The 19,717-nt window shown below is 50.6% G+C and overlaps 1 protein-coding gene across 30 annotated transcripts in view; it reads right to left on the minus strand.

Annotated features, from left to right (window-relative positions):
- BLM (BLM RecQ like helicase) overlaps positions 1-19,717 on the minus strand; it is a 113,858-nt gene that overhangs the window by 12,573 nt on the left and 81,568 nt on the right. For 2 of the 30 annotated variants that reach the window (XR_012329609.1, XR_012329599.1), the window contains exon 22: positions 5,318-13,651. Coding sequence is in view for 2 of the 30 variants with exons in the window: in XM_019945830.3 (XP_019801389.1) it covers positions 15,767-15,944 (178 nt within the window). In the remaining 28 variants the exon portion in view is untranslated. Of the gene's footprint in view, positions 1-1,593; positions 13,652-15,580; positions 15,945-19,717 lie in introns of those variants that run through there. The other 28 variants (XR_012329645.1, XR_012329639.1, XR_012329634.1 and 25 more) reach the window with 28 other exon arrangements.

A 19,717-nucleotide genomic window follows, 5' to 3' on the forward strand; every position in this document is an offset into this window, starting at 1 on the left:
TGAGGTGTGTGTGAAGGTAATGACCATTGTTTATATAAAAATGACACATGCTCGTTCTCAGACAAAACAAAACAAGCAATCTAGAAAAGTACAAAGAAGGAAGCCATAAATCCCTCCATTAGAATGCCAACTTCCTGAGCACAGGATTTTTATCTCTTCTGTTCTCTGCTGTATTCTCAGCTCCTAGAGCTTTCTGGCACAGAGTAGATGCTTAATACAGCCCATCATTTACTGTTAACATTTGGTGAACGTCATCTGTACACAGAGAACTTTGGAGAGACAACAAGGTACAGGTAGAGAGAAAGGTAAATAGGTGGAAATAATTTTTAAAAATGGGATTGTACCACACGTGCTATATTTTAAACTACTTAATTTTAATTGAGTTTAACAGAAAGAAAATGAAAAAATTGCTGAATCTTAAATAAATTTTTACTTTCCACAGAGATATTAGTTCATAATGAATGTCTCTAACAGTAAGAAAAAAATTATGAAACTCATTAAGAGATTGGAGTCTTGGGGAAAAAGAATAAACCCTTCACTTTTGGCAGGCTCAGTATTTCTTGGGATGAAAAAGATGATCACTTCCTGTATACATCCTCCCTCCTCACACGCTACAGTTCCTGATTTTGATGCTAATATTTTCACTTTGTCAAGGTTTATAACACATATTCTGTTCTGCAACTATAATTCTCCTAGTATTTCGTCTTAGTCCTGTACTTAAATAGATTCCATTCCATTTTTTAAGCTCACTGTGCCCCTGAGTTTTGCACTCGGAGTCATTTCTTGGCTGAATCAGGAAAATCTGTGAAGGACTTTGAATGAGACCAACAACAAAAAAGACTGGTGGGTGTCCTGCATGTAGGGACTCATGCCATTCATTGTCTTTGAGCAAATCTAAGTTGTAGAAAACCTAGAGTAGGGCTTGTTTATCAGAAATGCAAATGGATTTTGTCCAGTGGAATACAACTGACTGCTGTCTGTGGCCATTCATCAGTTTTACACGTATATGTAAATTCATTTCAGTATTTCTTATCTGCCTATATATGTGTGTGTTGTTCCAATTTTCCTTTGAATCAATTGGAAAATATTACTTGTTCCCTAATTACTTAATGAGTTTAATAAAAATTTTGACATGTGTTCATTTTATATTGTCTGAGAGTCATGATTTTACCTTTGAAAAATGGACACTTTTTTTTTGGCTGTGCTGTGTGGCTTGCGGGATTTTAGTTCCCCAACCAGGGACTGAACCTGGGGCCACGGCAGTGAAAGTGCCGAATCCTAGCCACTGGACCGCCAGGGAACTCCCCAAAACGAACACTTTTAATGGTTAGCTAGATTTCATGGCTGAGTATGGTTTTTTTTTTTTTTCTTCAAAAAAAGGCTCAAGGGTGCTATTTTCCTCGACCCTTTCCATGTTGTCTACGAATCCAAACAACCTTACTGGGTGTCAAATTCTTGGTTTCCCCCTTTCCATACCACTTCGAACACTCAGCTCCCTTGTCTTCTGGCCCTGAATGTTGCTGTGGAAAAATCTGAGGCTGTCAACCAAAAAAAAAAAACAAAAAACAAAAAACAAAACAACCCTCACAAGGCTACAAATAAGGAAAGAGTTTATTTGGGGTCTTAAGGATTTTAAGTCAGGAGACACAGACTTGGGTAAAACCAAAAAAGTGTTCCAGGGGAGAGGAAGAGTCAGGGGCTTGTAAAGGCAAAAGCCACGAGGCTGTGCTGACGCAAGAAAGGAAATATTTGTCCTTAAGGGATTGGCTGTCATGAATTATTTGAGGGTAAGGGTCCAATATGTATCTGGAGTTTCTGGGACATTGGACAGATGTTCTGGATGCCTGTGTTAAGACGAGAAGATTCCATCTGGGCTGAGGCATGCTTAAGTCACACTCCCTCAGTGGCCTCCGGCTCCATTTTAGAGAGCTCCCTTAGCAATACTGACTCCACTTTTATTTTCTTTTCATGAGGCCAGACTGATTTTTCTCTCCCCTCATTGTTGACTTGGTTTTTCCTCATGGGTGCCTGAAGGGTTGTTTTCTTTATCCTTAAAGTCCAGCAACTCCACCGGATTCAGTGTGCTCCCGGTGTTGATCAGTCTGAATCCCTCTTGTACCCTTTCAATCAACACAGTGGGTTCTCCCTTTGGTTCAGGGAGAGTTTCTCTAAACATTCTTTTGCTTTAGCTGTTGGATAATCTACTTCAGGGACTCCAAGCCCTCTGAGGTGGGAAGGTCTGTGTTCCATAATGATCATCTTCTCTTTAGTTGTTTGAATTTATGTGTCCTCTTTCTCTGAATTCACTGTGACTAGTTCAAGTTTCTCTCTGTGCCATGAATTTGCTTTTCAGACCTGGGCCCTGTGTTGTAACTCCGTTTTTAGATGTGCAGTGGTCCTGCTTGGGTCCTTAGTGTGTGTCCTTTCCTCTTCAAGCTCTCTTTGCATCTCCTGATGCTATATATATATATTTTAAATTCATTCATTTATTTTTGGCTGCGTTGGGTCTTGGTTGCTGCGCGCGGGCTTTCTCTAGTTGCAGCGAGCGGGGGTTGCTCTTTGATGCAGTGCGCAAGCTTCTCATTGGGGTGGCTTCTCTTGTTGTGGAGCACGGGCTCTAGGCACACAGGCTTCAGTAGCTGTGGCTCGCGGGCTCTAGAGTGCAGGCTCAGTAGTTGTGGCGCAAGGGCTTATCTGCTCCACGGCATGTGGGATCTTCCCGGACCAGGGCTCGAACCCGTGTCCCCTGCATTGGCAGGTGGATTCTTAACCATTACGTCACCAGGGAAGCCCCTGATGCTATTTTTTAATCGTCTCTCCTCTGTGCTCTTTTTATATCCGACTCATCTTCTCATTAACTTTTCTCTCTCCTGAAGCTATTAGTTTCAGGGAAGCTGCCTTTGATCCTCAGCCCCATCCCCTCCCAGCCGTGCCCTCATAAGATTTTCTTCCCCTTCCTGGCAGTTGGCAGGGTGGCCTTGCGAGTTCTTTTCATCTTGCTCAGTTAATTTAGCAACTCCACCACTTCTCACATGGGAACCAGGCTGCCTTCCCCCAGAAGGAGGGTTTCAAGAGCTGTGTTGTTTTTAGTCTGCTTTTTGGGAGCCCAAATGTGCAGGGGTTGGGGGAGACTCCCCCCACCGAGGCCACCCTTGCTGGGGGCACAGGTCTTCTGTTTCCTGCCATCCCTCACATACCCTGCACCCCAGACCCCCTCTGCCCAGCCAGTCAGGCCTGTGTCCTACTCCCATGTCCCAGGCAGCCCAGGATTCGTGAGGACGGAGGGCCCTGGAGGCCACTGCTCTGGAGATTGTCGGCTCATTCTCTTCATAATTTGTCGTTGTTGCTCACTTTGTCAGGTACTGGGGTAGGGAGAGTCTGTGTTCTCCCCTCACTCTGCCTTCTAAAGTCTGAAATCCTCTCCTAGGCAGCCTCTTAACAAATGCAGATCTCCAGGTCCTGCCCACCCAGAGGCCTAGAGGCCCAGAGACTCGGATGCTGTGGGTCTGGGTGGGACCTCTCCCTTCCCATCGCAAGTGATGTGGGTGTACAGGTCAGGGTTGAGGACTGCTGAGTCATTTACCAGGGCCATTTACATTTTTGTCAGATCAAAGGAATGTGTCTCATTATGTAAAATCACATGGCTATGAACATTTCATAGTTTTGGAATGTCCTAGTGGGTGGGCATATTGGATCACTCATTCTATTGGTGAGGATTCTGAGGCCCAGAGAGGGAAGTGACTTGCCCAAGGTCACGTAGCAAGTCAGCAACAGGTTTGAAGAACTGAACAGACAGGTTTGAAGAACTGGAAATTCCAACCCCAGATATGGGGCCTCCGGATCAGGGTAGCCAACTTCAGAGGGCAGGAAGGTCTCTGCCTGTGGCATGAGCAGCTCACTTCCCATCTTGGGGCCTTGAAGAGAATATGTGGTTGTGGCCCTTCCCCTGGGGAAATTCGGTCCGGAGCGTCACTGGGGACGGGGGCCAGGCCAGGAGGCACACCACCAATCCAAGCCCTCCCAGGAGGAGTGACCCCACTTCCCCTCATGCCTGCCTCACCCCATTCACCCACTGCCCCATAGCCACGCTCTCATCACCAGCCCAGGACCTGGTCAGGACCTTGGGCCAGGTGGCAGGTTGAGTTGTCCTGGTGAGGAAGCAGCATCAGAATAGATGGGGAATCTGGGATCAAGGCTAAAAAAGGGTCGGTCAGGCCTTTCTGGGAGGGTCCCGCACCTGCCCAGGGAAGGGGCTGCAGGAGCAGTATGGGCCATGACAGGGCAGTGCAGCTTGACCCTCCATCAAGAGGATGGGCCAGGGACTTCCCTGGAGGTCCAGTGGTTAAGACTCTGCGCTTCCACTGCAGGGGTGTGGGTTCAATCCCTGTCAGGGAAGATCCCGCATGCCGTGGGACTTGGTCAAAAAAAAAAAAAGGATGGGCCAGGAGCCTCTGGGCAGCTGCGTCGAGCTCTCAGCGTGTCCTGGGTGTTGTCAGCCCCCGGCCTGTTCTCGTCCTGCCCCACCAGCCTGGTGACATCAGGCAGCCTGAGGAGAATCCCGGGCCCAACACCTGCCTGGTTTCAGGGCTCAGCTGCCGCAGGGACTAGCAGGACCCTCTCACAGGTTGCGGTAAGGGTGGATTCCTGTAAAGGCATGGGAAGCGCAGGCTTCCTGTAATGGAGCTGCTGAGCTTGGAATAGATCCATTCCACAGGGAAACAAGAAATACTTGATTGGAGTATTTTTGTGAGGAGATGGGGAAAAGGAATCTCATCCTTCCCCATAATAAAGCTGCAACTGCTTTTCTCTCTGGGCCATTTCTGCTCTTTCCTTGCTAAATGCCCCCTCCTCCTCCTCTCCCACCCCCACCTGGATTCCTCTCTGTTGTTCAATCCCAGCCCTCTGTTTGCACAGCTCTTACCAAAACAGGGGGGGCTGACAGTAGCCCCCGAGGGTGTCCCGCTGAGTGTGTGAATGAGGACGGTGGCCACGGCTTGCCCAGCGCTTGCCATGCTCTGGGAAGTCCAGGAAGCGAGCCTTGTGGCAGGACCGCCCTGACCCCATTAGACACAGGAGCGCCCAGGGAGAAAGTGCCAACTTGGGATTCAGACTCAGGCCACCCAGGCCCCAGCTGCTGCTGCAGCCGACCTTGAACCCATCACAACATGCACGGGCTTCTTGGCTCTACAGCAAGCCCAGGAGGAGACAGGCCAGGTATCTACCACCATCCCACCAAATCCCATTTTTCAGATGAGAAAGCGAGGCTAAGGGAAGCTAAGGGCTCACGTGGCTGATATGCCCCAGAGCCTGCACTCACCCTGTTCTGCAGCTCTTTCGACTATTTTAGTCTGAGCTGCACCATGGACTCTGTACACCTCTCCATGCCCGATCCTCCGGCTGTCCCGGCCACCCTGCCGAGCACACCATCTGCTTGGTCTGTGATGGGGCAGCTCCCTTCCTCTTCCCCAAGGCTTGTCTCCCCCACCAGATTGCAGGCAGCTGGTCATTATGGCGAACTGTCATCAGGCTTTTTTGCCTGGTGTTTACAATTCCTAATTTGTTCTCCCCATTTTGTAGTGTTGAGTCCTCTCCTCACTTTGGAGAAGGCTTGGCTCTCAGGTAAGGACGTGCAGAGCTAGCTCAGTCCTGGGTCTTGGTTTCAGGGAGCCCCTGTGTGCTCCTGGGAGGAGCTGTACTGTCCAGGGAGCCTGCTGAGGCCTTCTTCAGTCTCTCTGAGGCAGGGTCTCTTAACTTTCTAGGGGTGCTGGTCTCTTTGACCATCTGAAGAAAGTCGTGACCCTTCTCCCAGAAATCTGCACAGACATACAAAAAGAGTACATACAATTTAGAGGTTTATACACCCTCTGACATCCATCCCTGGGTCTTCCAGGGGTTCCTAGAGTCTGTATTGAGACCTCCTATGTTAGGAGGTGCTGTCTGCCAATTTCCAGAACCCAGAATCTGGTTGCTTACGATGATTAGATAGCTGGATGTGTCCATGCCTGAAGGAGGCTTTTTTTTTTTGCTTTTTGTAGATTCATTTACTGCTTTAAAGTTTTTAACTGTTCAGCAGTTACAGGAATTTTTTTTAATCAGAAAGAAAAATATTTACATCTCAAATACAAAAGAAAATTTTAAATTATTCTTGGTTGATCTCTAAAACCCAACCACTTACATGCTCATGATTTTTTTTTTACCAACCCACTTTATCTATTCAACATGTGCATCCTGTGTACTTACTAAACATTTACTTGCACTTGTATTTTCTGTGTCAGGTTTATTCTCTCACCCTGGAGAGAGATTTCACATGTTGCTTCCTCTTCTCAATTGCATTGTCAGGATTAAGGCTTATGGCATCAAAAGTTCCTTTGTCAATACAAATATGAAATCCAGACAGCTTTGTGGAAGGATTCAAAAAGTCGTCTTCTTTTTTTTATAACTTAAAAAAAAATTAATTAATTAATTTTTGGTTGCACTGGGTCTTCATTGCTGCACGTGGGCTTTTCTCTAGTTGCGGCGAGCAGGGGCTACTCTTAACTGTGGTGTGCAGGCTTCTCATTGCAGTGGCTTCTCTTGTTGTGGAGCATGGGCTCTAGGTGCACGGGCTTCAGTAGTTCTGGCACACGGGTTCAGTAGTTGTGGCTCTCGGGCTCTAGAGCACAGGCTCAGTAGTTGTGGCACACGGGCTTAGTTGCTCAGCAGCATGTGGGATCTTCCTGGACCAGGGCTCGAACCCGTGTCTCCTGCATTGGCAGGTAGATTCTTAACCACTGACCCACCAGGGAAGCCCCCAAAAGTCTTCCACGTTCAACATAATGTTAGATAAACCTTCTTTCTCTATAATACTTCCAGAAAGCTGTATTGCAGAAGGAGAGTAATCCATTTCAGAAATATTAGAGAAACCAAATTTTGCCTCCTATTCTTTTAGTGATCTCAAGCCATATTCTTCAAGATCTTCATTTTCTCCCAGTTTCCCTCATTTCCTTCTCTATCAGACCAACAAGGTTAGCCAGTAGAACGCCATTCCCGTCCCAGTATCAAGCACTGATGCATCCAATGGAATCTTGTGTTTCTGCCTCCACCTTATTAGTCAAGCCATAACCAGATCTCTCCTGTATCCCCATACTCTTGGCAAGTTTGCAGCTCTCTCTCATAGACAGCATCCCAATGCTCTCAGGTGCCCAGTGCAGACGGGGTGAAGTCATCCTCTCCAGGACTGCCCTCTCGGGTGGTGGCTTCTTTTTTTGAGAGAGCAATTTCAAAAAAAGGATCAAGTTGAGAATGGCTGAGCTGAGTGAGGACTACAACCAGTTTATTCGCCAGTCAATTTCTGCACAGATATATGCAACAGACAACACATAGGGGGGGTCTATGCTACAATAACAAAAGTTCATGTTCAGTGAGTGCCAGGCAGTGTGCTACCTGCTGATCACGCATTATCTCATTAAACCCTCATAACAATCAATCCCATAGGGTTATGCTATTATGATCACTCTCAGGCACAGAGAAGTTAAGTAACTTACTTAAGGTCACACAATAAATGGATTCAGTTGGCCTTTGACCTCAAGCACTCTGACTCCAGAGCCATTTGATAGTCTTCCTTGCTATGAACTGGTGAAACACAGCCCACGGGGTGACTGGCCCCATCCTGTTCTGAGGTTTGGCTTTGGATGTTGTAGGGTCAAGGCAAAGGGACCAGGCTCTAAGTGGATGCTGAAATGACGGTTTTCTGGAGCGCCTCTGTAGCACACTGGCGCCCCAAGCCCCCTATCTCAAATCCCCAGTGGACTGTATCATGAAGTGGCATTTGCCTGGCTTGGCAGGGAGACAGAAGTCCGCTCTCCAGCAAATTTGGGAGGTCATGTGACCCCATTTGACTCCATAGGCTGGCAAGGACTGGGAAATCTCAACTTACACTCTTTCCACCGCTTTTAAGGTTTCCTTTACCTCCAGTGCTCTCTGCAAAGCGCCTGTGGGAAACAGCGTTCCTGCTTCTGCTTCCCTGTTGCCGAGTCTGTTGAAGACGTACTTGGATGCTGGAGGAGCTTTTCTGTGACAACAGACCCCTTCCTGCAAATAGCTCTCACCAAGCAAGGCTGTTCCACCTGCACATTCCTAAACACCCTCTGGAGGCTTCCGGCCCACCCTAAAGGCTCGGCTGACATTGCGGGAAACCAAGGATGAAAGAGATTGCCTTGCCCAAGGCCCAAAGTTAAGTTCCCAGCAGCTAAGGTTTGTAATCACCCTGAGAGCTGACCCCTGGTGCCCTTTCCTCTGCCCTAGGCAGGTCTCAAAATGTGGGCCCGGGGACTTCCCTGGTGGCGCATTGGTTAAGAATCGGCCTGCCAATGCAGGGAACACGGGTTCGATCCCTGGTCCGGGAAAATCCCACATGCCGAGGAGCAACTAAGCCCGTGTGCCACAACTACTGAGCCTGCACTCTAGAGCCCTCGAGCCACAACTACTGAGCCCACGCGCCACAACTACTGAAGCCCACGTGCTTAGAGCCCGTGCTCCGCAACAAGAGAAGCCACTGCAATGAGAAGCCCGCACACGGCAAGAAGAACAGCCCCCGCTCGCTGCAACTAGCAAAAGCCCACGCGTAGCAACGAAGACCCAAAGCAGTCAAAAAGAAGAAAAAAAAGTGTGCCCGGGGTGGCTGGTGGCCTCAGCATCACCAGGGAGCATGTTAGAAATGCAGACCCTTAGGCCCCAGCCCAGGTCTTCTGATCCAGAAACTGTTTCACCCAGCCCTCCAGAGATGCTGAACCTTTGAGAACCACTGACCTAGGCTTCTGCCTTCTCAGCTGGGATGAAGCTCTGCACAGGTAGCGATTATTAGTTTGAATTCCAAGTCTTCCATGCATTCTGGTCTTCCCCACACGTGAGTGGACTTCAGAAAATCAGTAAATGGGGAAATTGGCCAGCTTTCTGAGAATGAATAAGACACTAATAATCAAAAGCATCAATGCACACATACAAAAGGAAATCTAAGTGAATACTAAGGCCAACTGGAAGGCAACTTTCACTTGTCTTGGTGAAGCCAACAGAAGCAGTAAGGGGGGAGCCTCCCCACAGGCCTGGCAGTACCAAGTGGGCAGCGGGATTTTAAGATCCAGTGGGCCCCAGGCCCCCGTCCCCATCCTCTCATCCTCTCATGGGGAGGGCCGTCTAGGCAGGTGCCTTCATAGCGGCCCCTTCACCCACTCATCCAACATATGTTATTAGGCACCTGCTGTGTGCTAGGTCCTTCCAGCCAGAACCCCGGTCTGGGGCAAAGTGCAGACCTCAGCTAAGGACTGCGGAGGGAGTGGCAGGACTTGTAGGGTGGGGGTCCTTGCAGGCCACCTGGGGCCCCCTTCTCCTTTCCCCTGTGCCGCACCCTCTCCTTGAGCTGGAGCTCCTGCTGTGCTCCCCATTGGCACCTAGGCAGGTGACCCAGCACAGGGCACTCGTCCCCTGGAAGTGAGAAGGGTGGCCAGGTGGGGAAGTGTTGCCTTCTGCTCAGGAATGGGCAGGGTGGCCCCAGTGGCGATGGCCAGACCCTGGGGTCCCCAGCCTAGAGGCCACAGGGCCACTCCAGCCTCAGCACCCTGTGCAAGTTCAACTCCACTGACGCCTGCTGGCCTCGCTTGGTCCTGGCCCTGGGCTGGCCCTGGGAGGGGGTGCTTGCTCCAGGCCCACAGCCTATTCCTAGTCCACTGGGGGCTCTGACCCCACAGCCCTTCTGGAGCAAAGCTAAACCCCAAGGTGGCCGAGTGGCTCTCCCTTGCTTTATTCTGATTATAAAAATGATAGAGTTTTTTGGTAAAAAGTCAAGCAATTCAGAAAAGTAAAAATCATCTCAATTCCACTACTGTTAATATTTTGGTGAACAACCCTCTCTATCTAAACACACACACACACACACACACGTAAAGTGACAAAATCTTTACTAGCCATGTTGTTCTGTAGCCTTTTAAAAAAAATGAGCTGAGCTGTCATTTAAGAGACATACAATGCCGAGTGCTGTGCCTTATGACATGGCCCTTCCTGCAGCCCACGAGGGACCTGGGGTCCCAGGCTGGGCAGCAGGGTGGCATGGATTTACAGCAAAGGAGTAGGGTTCTGTTCGGCTTCTCAAAAACATGCTGTGGATGACTTTCTAGGTCAATAAGCAGAGCATTCATCACATGCTCTTAAATATAAAAAATAAATTAGCACAGAGTTGGCATTTTTTTGTGGGGTGTTGGTATGGCCTTTGCGGATTTACTTGCCAAGCTCGGAGGAGGCAACATGGGCTGGACAAAACCCTCACGCGCACACGCATGCATACCCCACACATCGCAGGAGATCCTGGGCCCCAGGGGGGCTGCACTGGGGCCTGGACCAGGGGCTCCCAAATTGACCCCTCCGGCAACAAAGCATCCTCCTACCTGGAAAGGGCCAGGACTGTCGGTCTGCCTGACGTGGGATCGCTATCTCTCGGGGATGTCTTCAAAGCATGTCAACTGCCCCTGTCCCTGCCCCATGTCCCCTCCTTGGCCCGTGGGATCTGTCGACTCCTGTCACCTTGCTACCCTGAGAGCTGCTACTTCTCTTGCTGGATGAGCAAGAGCCTCCTGCCTGTCTGCTGGCGTCCGGCCTCACCCACTCCAATCCTTTTCTGACCCTGGGGTCAGAGTAGTTTTTCGAAGGCAAATTGGATCACATCTCTCCGGCTTCAGAGCCTTCCCTGGGGACAGGTCCCGCCCCTCAGCCAGGACCATCTGGGATGGCTTCTCCACCTCCCGCAGCCCGTCCTTAACCCTGGGGAGGTCCCCTCTCAGGCCAAGCTCCATCACACCTCCAGCCTTTACCCCTGCGGTTCCCTGGGGTGTCCTTCTCGTGTTCTGAATTCCTACTCATTCTCCAAGGCTCAAACTTCATTTCCTGTGCCCACTGGACTGGATTAGGTCTCCCCTGGGGGCTCCCGCAGCACCCCCACACCCCAATGCTGCTTCTCTCCTTCCCCCGGGGTGAGCGATCGCCGTTTCCCTCCCTGACTGTGACCTCCCCGAGTGCCAGGGCCATGCCTGGCTCTCTGTGTTTGGCCCAGCAAACATTTGTGGGACATCTGACCAGAGGCGCTGGCAACCAGCTCGGGCGGCAGGGCCAGCGGCTACGTTTACCGTGCAGATGAGAAGTTGAGGCTCAGAAAGGCCACAGAGCTTGCAAAGGTCACCCAGCGAGTGCGAAGGGAGCAGGACCGCTGGGCTGGGAGCGGGGACCAGGCGGTGACAAGTGGATGGCGGTCCCCCATGGCGGGGCACGTGTGGCCTGCACATGGTAGGCTCGTGGGGCTGGCGTGGGAGGCCTGCTCTCGCAGTAACTGTCAAACCACGGCCGCCGCAGAGGTTGATGCTTCCGTCTTGAGGTTAGCAGGGATCCCTGCTCCCCACGTCACGAGAGGCTTGGGGGCCCCTCGCTGGGGAGGAAGCTTCGGGGTGCTAGCCGTGAGAGGGACTCCGGCCGCAGGTCTCGTTTCTCAAACACGCCTCCTTCCAGGCTGGGGTTTCAGACCTGTCCGGAGAGCAGTGAAGGTCACCGGGTCTGGATGTCCAGTCGCCTGCCCTGCGGAGGGGGACGCAAGGACCTGTGTGCTCTGTTCCCACACAGAGCTGGGCAGGGGCCGAGGCCTGACCTCTGTGGGAGCTTAAGGCTCCTGGCAGAGGCTGAATACGTGGGACCAGGACAGGCCGTGTGTGTGGGACCCACAGGGACATACAGAGGCCCCCTGAGTAGGCTGAGGGGCCATCCAGGCTACTGATGCTCACCAAACTCTCTGTGGGATGCTGGAACCATGCAGTCAAGCTGTGATGACACCAAAACCCCATCCCCCACACCTGCAGGCAGTAGGGACACGGCCTCAGGCCCTGCTCCCTGGTTGGGAGATGCCTCTCTTCCTCAGAACCACTTGCTTGTGTGGACTCAAGTTCAGGCTTCCGGCTAGCCTCTTGTCCTGTGTTCTGTCCTTTGCCCCGCAACCAGAACAGGGGCCCAGCAGCCCACTCTAACCTCTATGGGATTCTGTTTCCTTCTTCCTTCTTCTCTTGCCAACATGGAACATGGGTCTGGCTGAGGAAAGCCGGTCTGGGGGTGGGGAGAACAGGAGGGTGAGTGTTTTTTAAAAGGCAGGAGCTTTCTAAAGGTCAAGGGGTCTTTGTCTTAGCAGCTCTGGTGGTGTCTGGCACAACTGTGGAAACTGAGCCCTTGACTCCTAGCAAACGGGGGCTGGGCCCATGGCCTGGAGCACCTAGCAGGGGCCTGTAGAGGCTTGGGTCCCCCAAGCACGTCCCACCAGCCTGCTTCTCCAAATCCTGTCTGTGATGCCACGTGGGGGATGTGATTTCTGCCTTGAGTCAGAAGTGACTGCTGGAGCCTCCTGGGGACTCCACCCTGGCCTCCACTAAAGGCCTTAGGGGCCATTGTCCCTCTGCTCAGGGGCCTCTGTCAGGATGGGGTCACAGGCTTGGGTGAGATCCACCCCTGCCACCAACCCAGGCTGCTGCTCAGAGCAGGAGAGCCAGGGTGGGGACTCTGGGAGCCTCCCAAGCACAGGGTGGGCCTTAGGGGCTCAGAGCAGCTCCAAGCTGTAGGAGGAGCAGCAGTTTCTTAAGAAGAGCAAGAGGGCCTGGACCACAGCCTCCACTTCCTCTTCTGGATAAAAAACCACAGCTTAGCTGTGCTGGCTGATAGTTCTGCAGCTTCTGTCCCTGGGGCCTGCCCCAGGGGCCTGAAGTTTTGAGCAAGCAGCCCCTGGGGTTTTGGCTAGAAAAATGGGGTTGGGAGAGGAGGTTGGATTGTTCAGGGAAAGAGCATAGACCTGGATTCCTTATAATTTATCTTCTAAACTGGAGCACTTTCAAGAATGAAAGGGAGCTGTCTTAATTATTACACCTGGGCAGCAGATGCAAACTGAGATGTATGTTACCCTAATTACCACCATTTCCTAGCTGTGTGGATTTGGGCAATTACATAACCTTTCTGAACTCTAGTTTCTGCATAAAAAAAGACTGATATGTGCCTGTTTCCCAGGGCTGGTGGAAGGATTAAAGGAGTGACTTACTATGTGTGAAAATGCCTGAACAGCCCTCAGCATAGACTGGGCTCTCCATGTTTGCTCTCTTCCAGTGAGATAGTGGGTTCCCTGTCCCTGGAGATAAGCAAGGACTTGTCAGCTCTCTGGAGCAAGTTCTCATGCTCCAGGAGGGGCTGGGGAAGGTATGTATATAGCTGGAGAGTCAGATTCTAATCCTTCCTGTGCCCTCCAGAGGGGTGACGGCGAGGGTGGGAGAGCCCGAGCCCCCACCCTCAGGCCTACCTGTACCTGGGGAGGGTGGGCCAGTGAAGGGTCCTAGGCTGGAGCTCCTTTGTGGATTTGTCCCCGCCCCTCCTCCCAGGTGGTGGTGATTTCGGCGCTCATGGAGGACCCCTACCAGCGCCCAGCCTGGATTGGCTTCGCTATCACCATCTCTGTCTTCGGCTGCCAGAGGTCCCAGTTTTGGTTCAGGGAAAGTCCGTGTGCTTCTGTCCTCCTAAGATGACGCTGTATGGATACGGTTGCATTCTCTGGGAGCTGGAGGCTGAACTGAAGGAGGCTGCTTGCATTTTCTGTGGCTGCTCCTGGGGACTGAGAAATTGAACAGACCCTGCTCCAACCCAACATTTTTTTAAAAAATTAGTTTATTTTTGGCTGCACTGGGTCTTTGTTGCTGTGCGCGGGCTTTCTCTAGTTGCAGCGAGCGGGGGCTACTCTTTTGTTGCGGTGTGTGGGCTTCTCATTGCGGTAGCTTCTCATTGCGGAGCACAAGGGCTCAGTAGCTGTGGCTCGCGGGCTCCAGAGCACAGGCTCAGTAGTTGCAGCGCATGGGCTTAGCTGCTCCGCTGCATGTGGGATCTTCCCAGACCAGGGCTCGAACCCGTGTCCCCTGCATTGGCAGGCGGATTCTTAACCACTGCGACACCAGGGAAGCCCCACAACCCAACATTTTTAAAGAGGTGGGTGTGGGGCCTGCCTGACCCCAGGCTACCCCAAGGTCTCCAGGCTTCAGGTTCCTGCAGCGAGTTCCTCTTCAGTGCTTGGTGAAAGGTGTAGGTGACAGGGGTGGGGGTGGTGCTGGCCCTGCTCACAGACTCTGCGTTCCACCCTGGGGCCCCCACTGCACTGCCTTCGCCTGTCCTCCCCATTGCTCCGGGAGCCCCTGGAGGCAGAGTGGGCACTGCCGAGGGCACAGCTAGCTCCAGAGTCCGGGCAGAAGAGGGGCTCAGTAAAGGAATGAATGAACGAGTGAGGTCAGAGCCAGGAAGTCACCCGATCTCTGTGGCATCAGCTCTGTGCAGAGGCTACCCACTCTGTCCCCAAAGCCAGAGCTGCTGAAGGTAGAAGGGTGTGACCTCCTGCCAGACACCCTCGTGCACTGCCAGCTCTCCAAGGCGACCTCAGGCCAGCGACATTATCCCAGCAGCCTTGACTACTGGCTACTCTGCCCTCCATTTCCTCTCCTCACCCCAAGAAGGTTCTTCTGGCCACTTGAGTCAGAGCTTGCCGGAAAGATGGTTCCTGAAAATGTCAGCTCTTGAAGGCATCTGGAGGTTAACAGTGCATGGCCCTCAGCAGACTCCTGTCTGCCAGTTTTCTGTCTGCCAGTCTCCTGCATTAAACGAGGGACCAAGGGCCCAGGTGGAGGTCGAGGAGGCAAGAGGTAGGCGTGCAGCTACAAGGGCGGTCCCTAGGGGTAGGTGCAGGGTCTGCCTCAGCACCATCTCCAGGCCAAGGCCACAGACTTCCAGCCAACTCCGTCTTCCAACACCTTGGACCCAGGCAAGGTCTCCTCAGCTCTACCCTCTTGACGGAGGTCAAGGAGAGAAGTGGGACACCAAACAGGTGTAACCAAGGTTGCATGACAGCTAAGAAAAGATGTCTCCAAAAATGAGGGACTGGAAGTCCGAAAAGAGGTGCCAAAACACTATGAGCCTTGCTGGCTCATTAGCCGATTCAGGGAGGGGTCTTGAAAAGTAAGGCTTCCCTGATGCTAAAGGACGTCACCAGCATTTAATACATTCTTAACATTTGACCCTGTTCTTGTGGACCCCAGATTCGAAATATCATCTAAGTGCTGACAATCTGCTAGGCAAGAGAATGGCATCTCATTGTTCTAACTGGTACTTTTAATGAGGGAGATGCAGCATTTTTCACATATTTGTGGGCTGTTTACATTTCCTTTTCTGAGAACAGCCTAGTCACATCCTTTGTTCATTTTTCTACTAGGTTGTCTTTTTTTTCTTAATGATTTATAGATACTCTTTGTATATTATGGATATTAATCCTTTGCCATATATTGTTTCCCTTTTTTCTCTGTCATTTATGTTTTAATTTTGTTTACATTGTCTTCTACAAAAAGTTTTACAGTTTCATGCTGTCCCATGTGAGTCTTTTTCTTTGGCTTCTGTGTTTCATGATGTTGTACTTAAAATTTCTCTCACTGAGATGATTCAGCTGCTGCTTCAGATGTTCTGAGAAACGATGGCTACAACACTTGCAGTGGCAGCAAATCATGCATGCGTTTCAAAAGAAAATGTTTATTTAAAAAATAAGAACTGTCACCCCAAGCACTTATTTAAATATTAATAGATATGGATAAAAATTACAAATGGTATTACGAAACTAACAGCTTTATATTCACAGATGGTCAGATGCTGACAAACAACAACTAAGATCTATGTACACTGAGATGAGATTTGGTTGTTATGAAAATGCGTATGAAGGCTTAAGAAATGGCCTATTTACAGGCTTTGGTGGAGCCATAATCCCCAATTTTCTACTGACTCCTGATGCTGCTTGAGAGCCATGCAAAGCTGAACTGGGTCCAAATATGCTGGAGGATTTAGTTTTAGAAGGTATCCTTCTGCATGTGCTGGACCCCCTAAAATGCGACAAAGAAAAGAAAATTAAAATGTCAAATAAACCCAAAAGTGAACAGTTTTCTTTCTCTTAACCCGCATGCAGCTATATAATCCATGATTTTCCTTGGTGTTCCATGTCTCTGTGCATTTTCTGCCTATAACGGCCCTGGATGGGGTCAGTTTCCTTTACAATTCAAGGAGTAAATGACTGTCACCCTTTACACCAATTTGTCCTACGTTTGTCCTCCTAAAACATCAAGGATTCTGTGACTTGAGCCCAACCCCATGTGCCTTCTCTCTACCCTTTCACAGACCCCTCCCTCTCCCACGCCTCCCTCCAGGCATCTGAGCTGAGATCCATGCTTCCCATCTACTCCGACCACAGAAAGGAAGTGAGAATACCTTGTTTAAGGCCTCAATGCCCAGACAATAGACACTGTGGAATTACTGTGCTCCCACAGTCCAGAGGAAGGGGGCTTTGTGGGTGGGTGGAGACAGAGCAGAGCAGAGCAGAGCGAGCCTCCTCCTGCAGAGGGGAAGGCTGCAGATGTGGTTCCCCGGGCCCGCAGCAGCTGGGGCCTGGCACATCTCTGTCAGGGTCCCGTTGCCAGGGGCTTGCTCGCTCGTCTACATTCCAAGATCTGCCTGCTCTCACCTCCCACTCGCTGCCTTTAAAAAAGGGTGAGGGCTTCCCTGGTGGCGCAGTGGTTGAGAGTCCACCTGCTGATGCAGGGGACACAGGTTCGTGCCCCAGTCCGGGAAGATCCCACATGCCGCGGAGCGGCTGGGCCTGTGAGCCATGGCTGCTGAGCCTGCACATCCGGAGCCTGTGCTCCGCAACGGGAGAGGCCACAACAGTGAGAGGCCCACGTACCGCAAAAATAAAATAAAATTAAAATAAAAAATAAGAAAGGGTGAGAGGCCCCTGCCACAGCCTATTACAAAGTCCTTCCAGCACCTCACTTCCCCCACTGATCTGAAGATAACAGCTTTTTCTCTCCCCTGAAAATAAATGGTTAAAAAAAAAAAAATCACAGGGTCAGCATGTTTGCCTTTCCCTAAACGAGTATTTCCCGCCCCATTGTAACCGGGCTGAATTCATGCCTGGTGTTAATTTCCTACCATCAGGGCACACAAATGGCCTCCGATCTGATCTCTGAATTTAGGGGCCCGGGTATCAGGGCCACCAGTCTGCTAATGACATTTTGGTGGGGCTGAGGGAAGAGTGGTTTTTTAAAAACTCTTGCTCGAGGGCAATTTTACTGCAGAACTGGCAAAGATGTGCTAAACCAGCAGAGAAGCAGCCTTAAATTTCCCTATGCTGATTTCCTGCTGAGATATTAAGTCCCCAGCAAAAACCTGCTGTTTATGTTGATTTGCAGAATGAATCTGCCATCAGCAGCCTCTATTTCACCAGAGTCATCCATTTTACTCCCACTCAGAGCCCAGAACACAACCAGTTCATTGCGTGTTCTTCTGAAGATGTGAAACTCTGAGGGTAGGGTGGGGTGTTAAGGGGTCTGGCAAAGAGCCACGTTTATTTTGTGGCTGTGTGGATCCTCAGCTAGGTGAGCAGCCTGGACACGTGGGAAGCCACCTTGCAGAGTGGTTCAGTGGAAACGAGGATAACGGGGCACAGATATAAAGAGGCTGCTACAGGGTAAAGCAAAGTTACACTACTTCCTGGTTTTAGCCAGTAGGGACTAGAAAATAATCCCACCTTAAACACACGGGCTAATTAAAAACTAGCATCAAAAGTGGTACTGGGGCTTCCCCGGTGGCGCAGCGGTTGAGAGTCCGTCTGCCGATGCAGGGGACACGGGTTCGTGCCCGGGTCCGGGAAGACCCCACATGCCCCGCACGGGTCCCGCGGAGCAGCTGGGCCCGTGAGCCATGGCCGCTGAGCCTGCGCGTCCGGAGCCTGTGCTCCGCAACGGGAGTAGGCCACAACAGTGAGAGGCCCACGTACCGCAAGAAACAAAAACAAAAACAAAAACAAAAACAAAAGTGGTACTGGCTTTTGGACAAATATGAGTTTTACTACTTATTAGCTTAGGTTCTAGGCCATAGGGCAAAGTGCTTCCGTCTTATCAACAAAAGTTACTTTTGTTCTAACTACCAACAATGAGGAGATCATGATGGGTTTTCAGGAATCTCCGTGGACCACGTGCAGCAGTGAAAGTGCTCCAGGCAGGCCTGGGTAAGCCAGTGTCCAGTCCCACCTGTGAGACTGGTACCAGGCTGGGGACAGCTTCACGTAAACCTTCCCCAGGGGAAGCTTCAGGAAGCCTCAGCTTCCTCATGATAAATCCCAGGGAGTTGGACAGAGGCCTTTGAAGGTCTTCTACTCTGTGTGAGTGCCTGAGAAATGAGTATTTCCCCAAATGGGGGAATAAATGAAGAAAATAAGAAAATGTCCCTACTGAAGAGCATCCGCAGGTCACTTGCACACTAAAAACCACAAAAATTATTATTCGGCCATAAAACTGAATGAAATCCTGCCATTTGTGACAACATTGATGGACCTCGAGGGCACTATGCTAAGTGAAATAAGTCAAGGACAAATACTGTATGACCTCTCTTACATGTGGAACCTAAATATATATATATACATATATATAAACCAAGTTTATAGATGCGAGAACATATTGGTGGTTGCAAGAGGCTGGAGTGGGGTGGGTGTAGGATAAATGGGTAAAGTTTTTTTTTCTTTTAAAAGTTTAAATAGAATTAAAATAAATAAATAAAACCCACAAAATTAAACTAATATTTACTAATGCCTTTAATTTCTATACCCCAACAGAAGGATTAGCACATACAAGATGTCTGTTTATGGACTTAACAAGGAAATGACAATTTGGTAACATCTGCCTTCCTTTCTTTTCCCCCACTCAATTTTTGGTCTTTATTACCCAGAAGGAAAAGAGGTAGAAAAACTGAAAAAGAAAAACACAACAGGGCTTCCCTGGTGGCGCAGTGGTTGAGAGTCCGCCTGCCGATGCAGGGGACACGGGTTCGTGCCGCGGTCCGGGAAGGTCCCACATGCCGCGGAGCGGCTGGGCCCGTGAGCCATGGCCGCTGAGCCTGCACGTCCGGTGTGCTCCGCAACGGGAGAGGCCACAACAGTGAGAGGTCCGCGTACCGCAAAAAAAAAAAAACAAACCCAAAAAAACCACAACAGCTTGCACAAGTTTCCTGAGGACTTGTTCCCTTTTCCTGTAAGCATTTCTGTTACAATACATAAATGCTTAGGGCCACATTCTCCAGACTGATGGGGTGGTCACAACCCTACCAGACCTTACCTACGAGGCAAGGGCAGAGCATGTCCTTGCAGAAAACAGGAAAAAGGGGCTGTCAGAAGCAGTGTGATTATGAAGAAATAAGACGCTGCCCAGATCGTCACCAGGACCTTATGGTAGTGCTATCTTTGTTCCGCCTTGGTGAGCAGAGAGCACCCAAAGTGGGTGCAACCCAGCTCAGGAGCCAGGCAGATGTAGGAAAGGGAAGATGGCGGGGCTGGACTGACCTCTTGGGGTTCCTGCTGTGGCCTCTTCTCTGCTACCCTGCAAAGCTTGGGAGGCTGGCTCTCCCAGGTGTTACTGAATGGCAGGGAGTGTGCGGAGCCTCCGCGTGGAGGCCCTGCAGATTCTGCAGCAATAGAAGCGGTGTAGCAAGTATTGGCGAAAGCATAAGGGTGATGAGAAAACAAAACCCTTTGTTGGGACTTCCCTGGTGGCGCAGTGGTTAAGAATCCTCCTGCCAATGCAGGGGACACAGGTTCAATCCCTGGTCC

This window comes from Tursiops truncatus, chromosome 2 (genome assembly GCF_011762595.2).
Source record: "Tursiops truncatus isolate mTurTru1 chromosome 2, mTurTru1.mat.Y, whole genome shotgun sequence".
NCBI lineage: Eukaryota > Metazoa > Chordata > Mammalia > Artiodactyla > Delphinidae > Tursiops > Tursiops truncatus.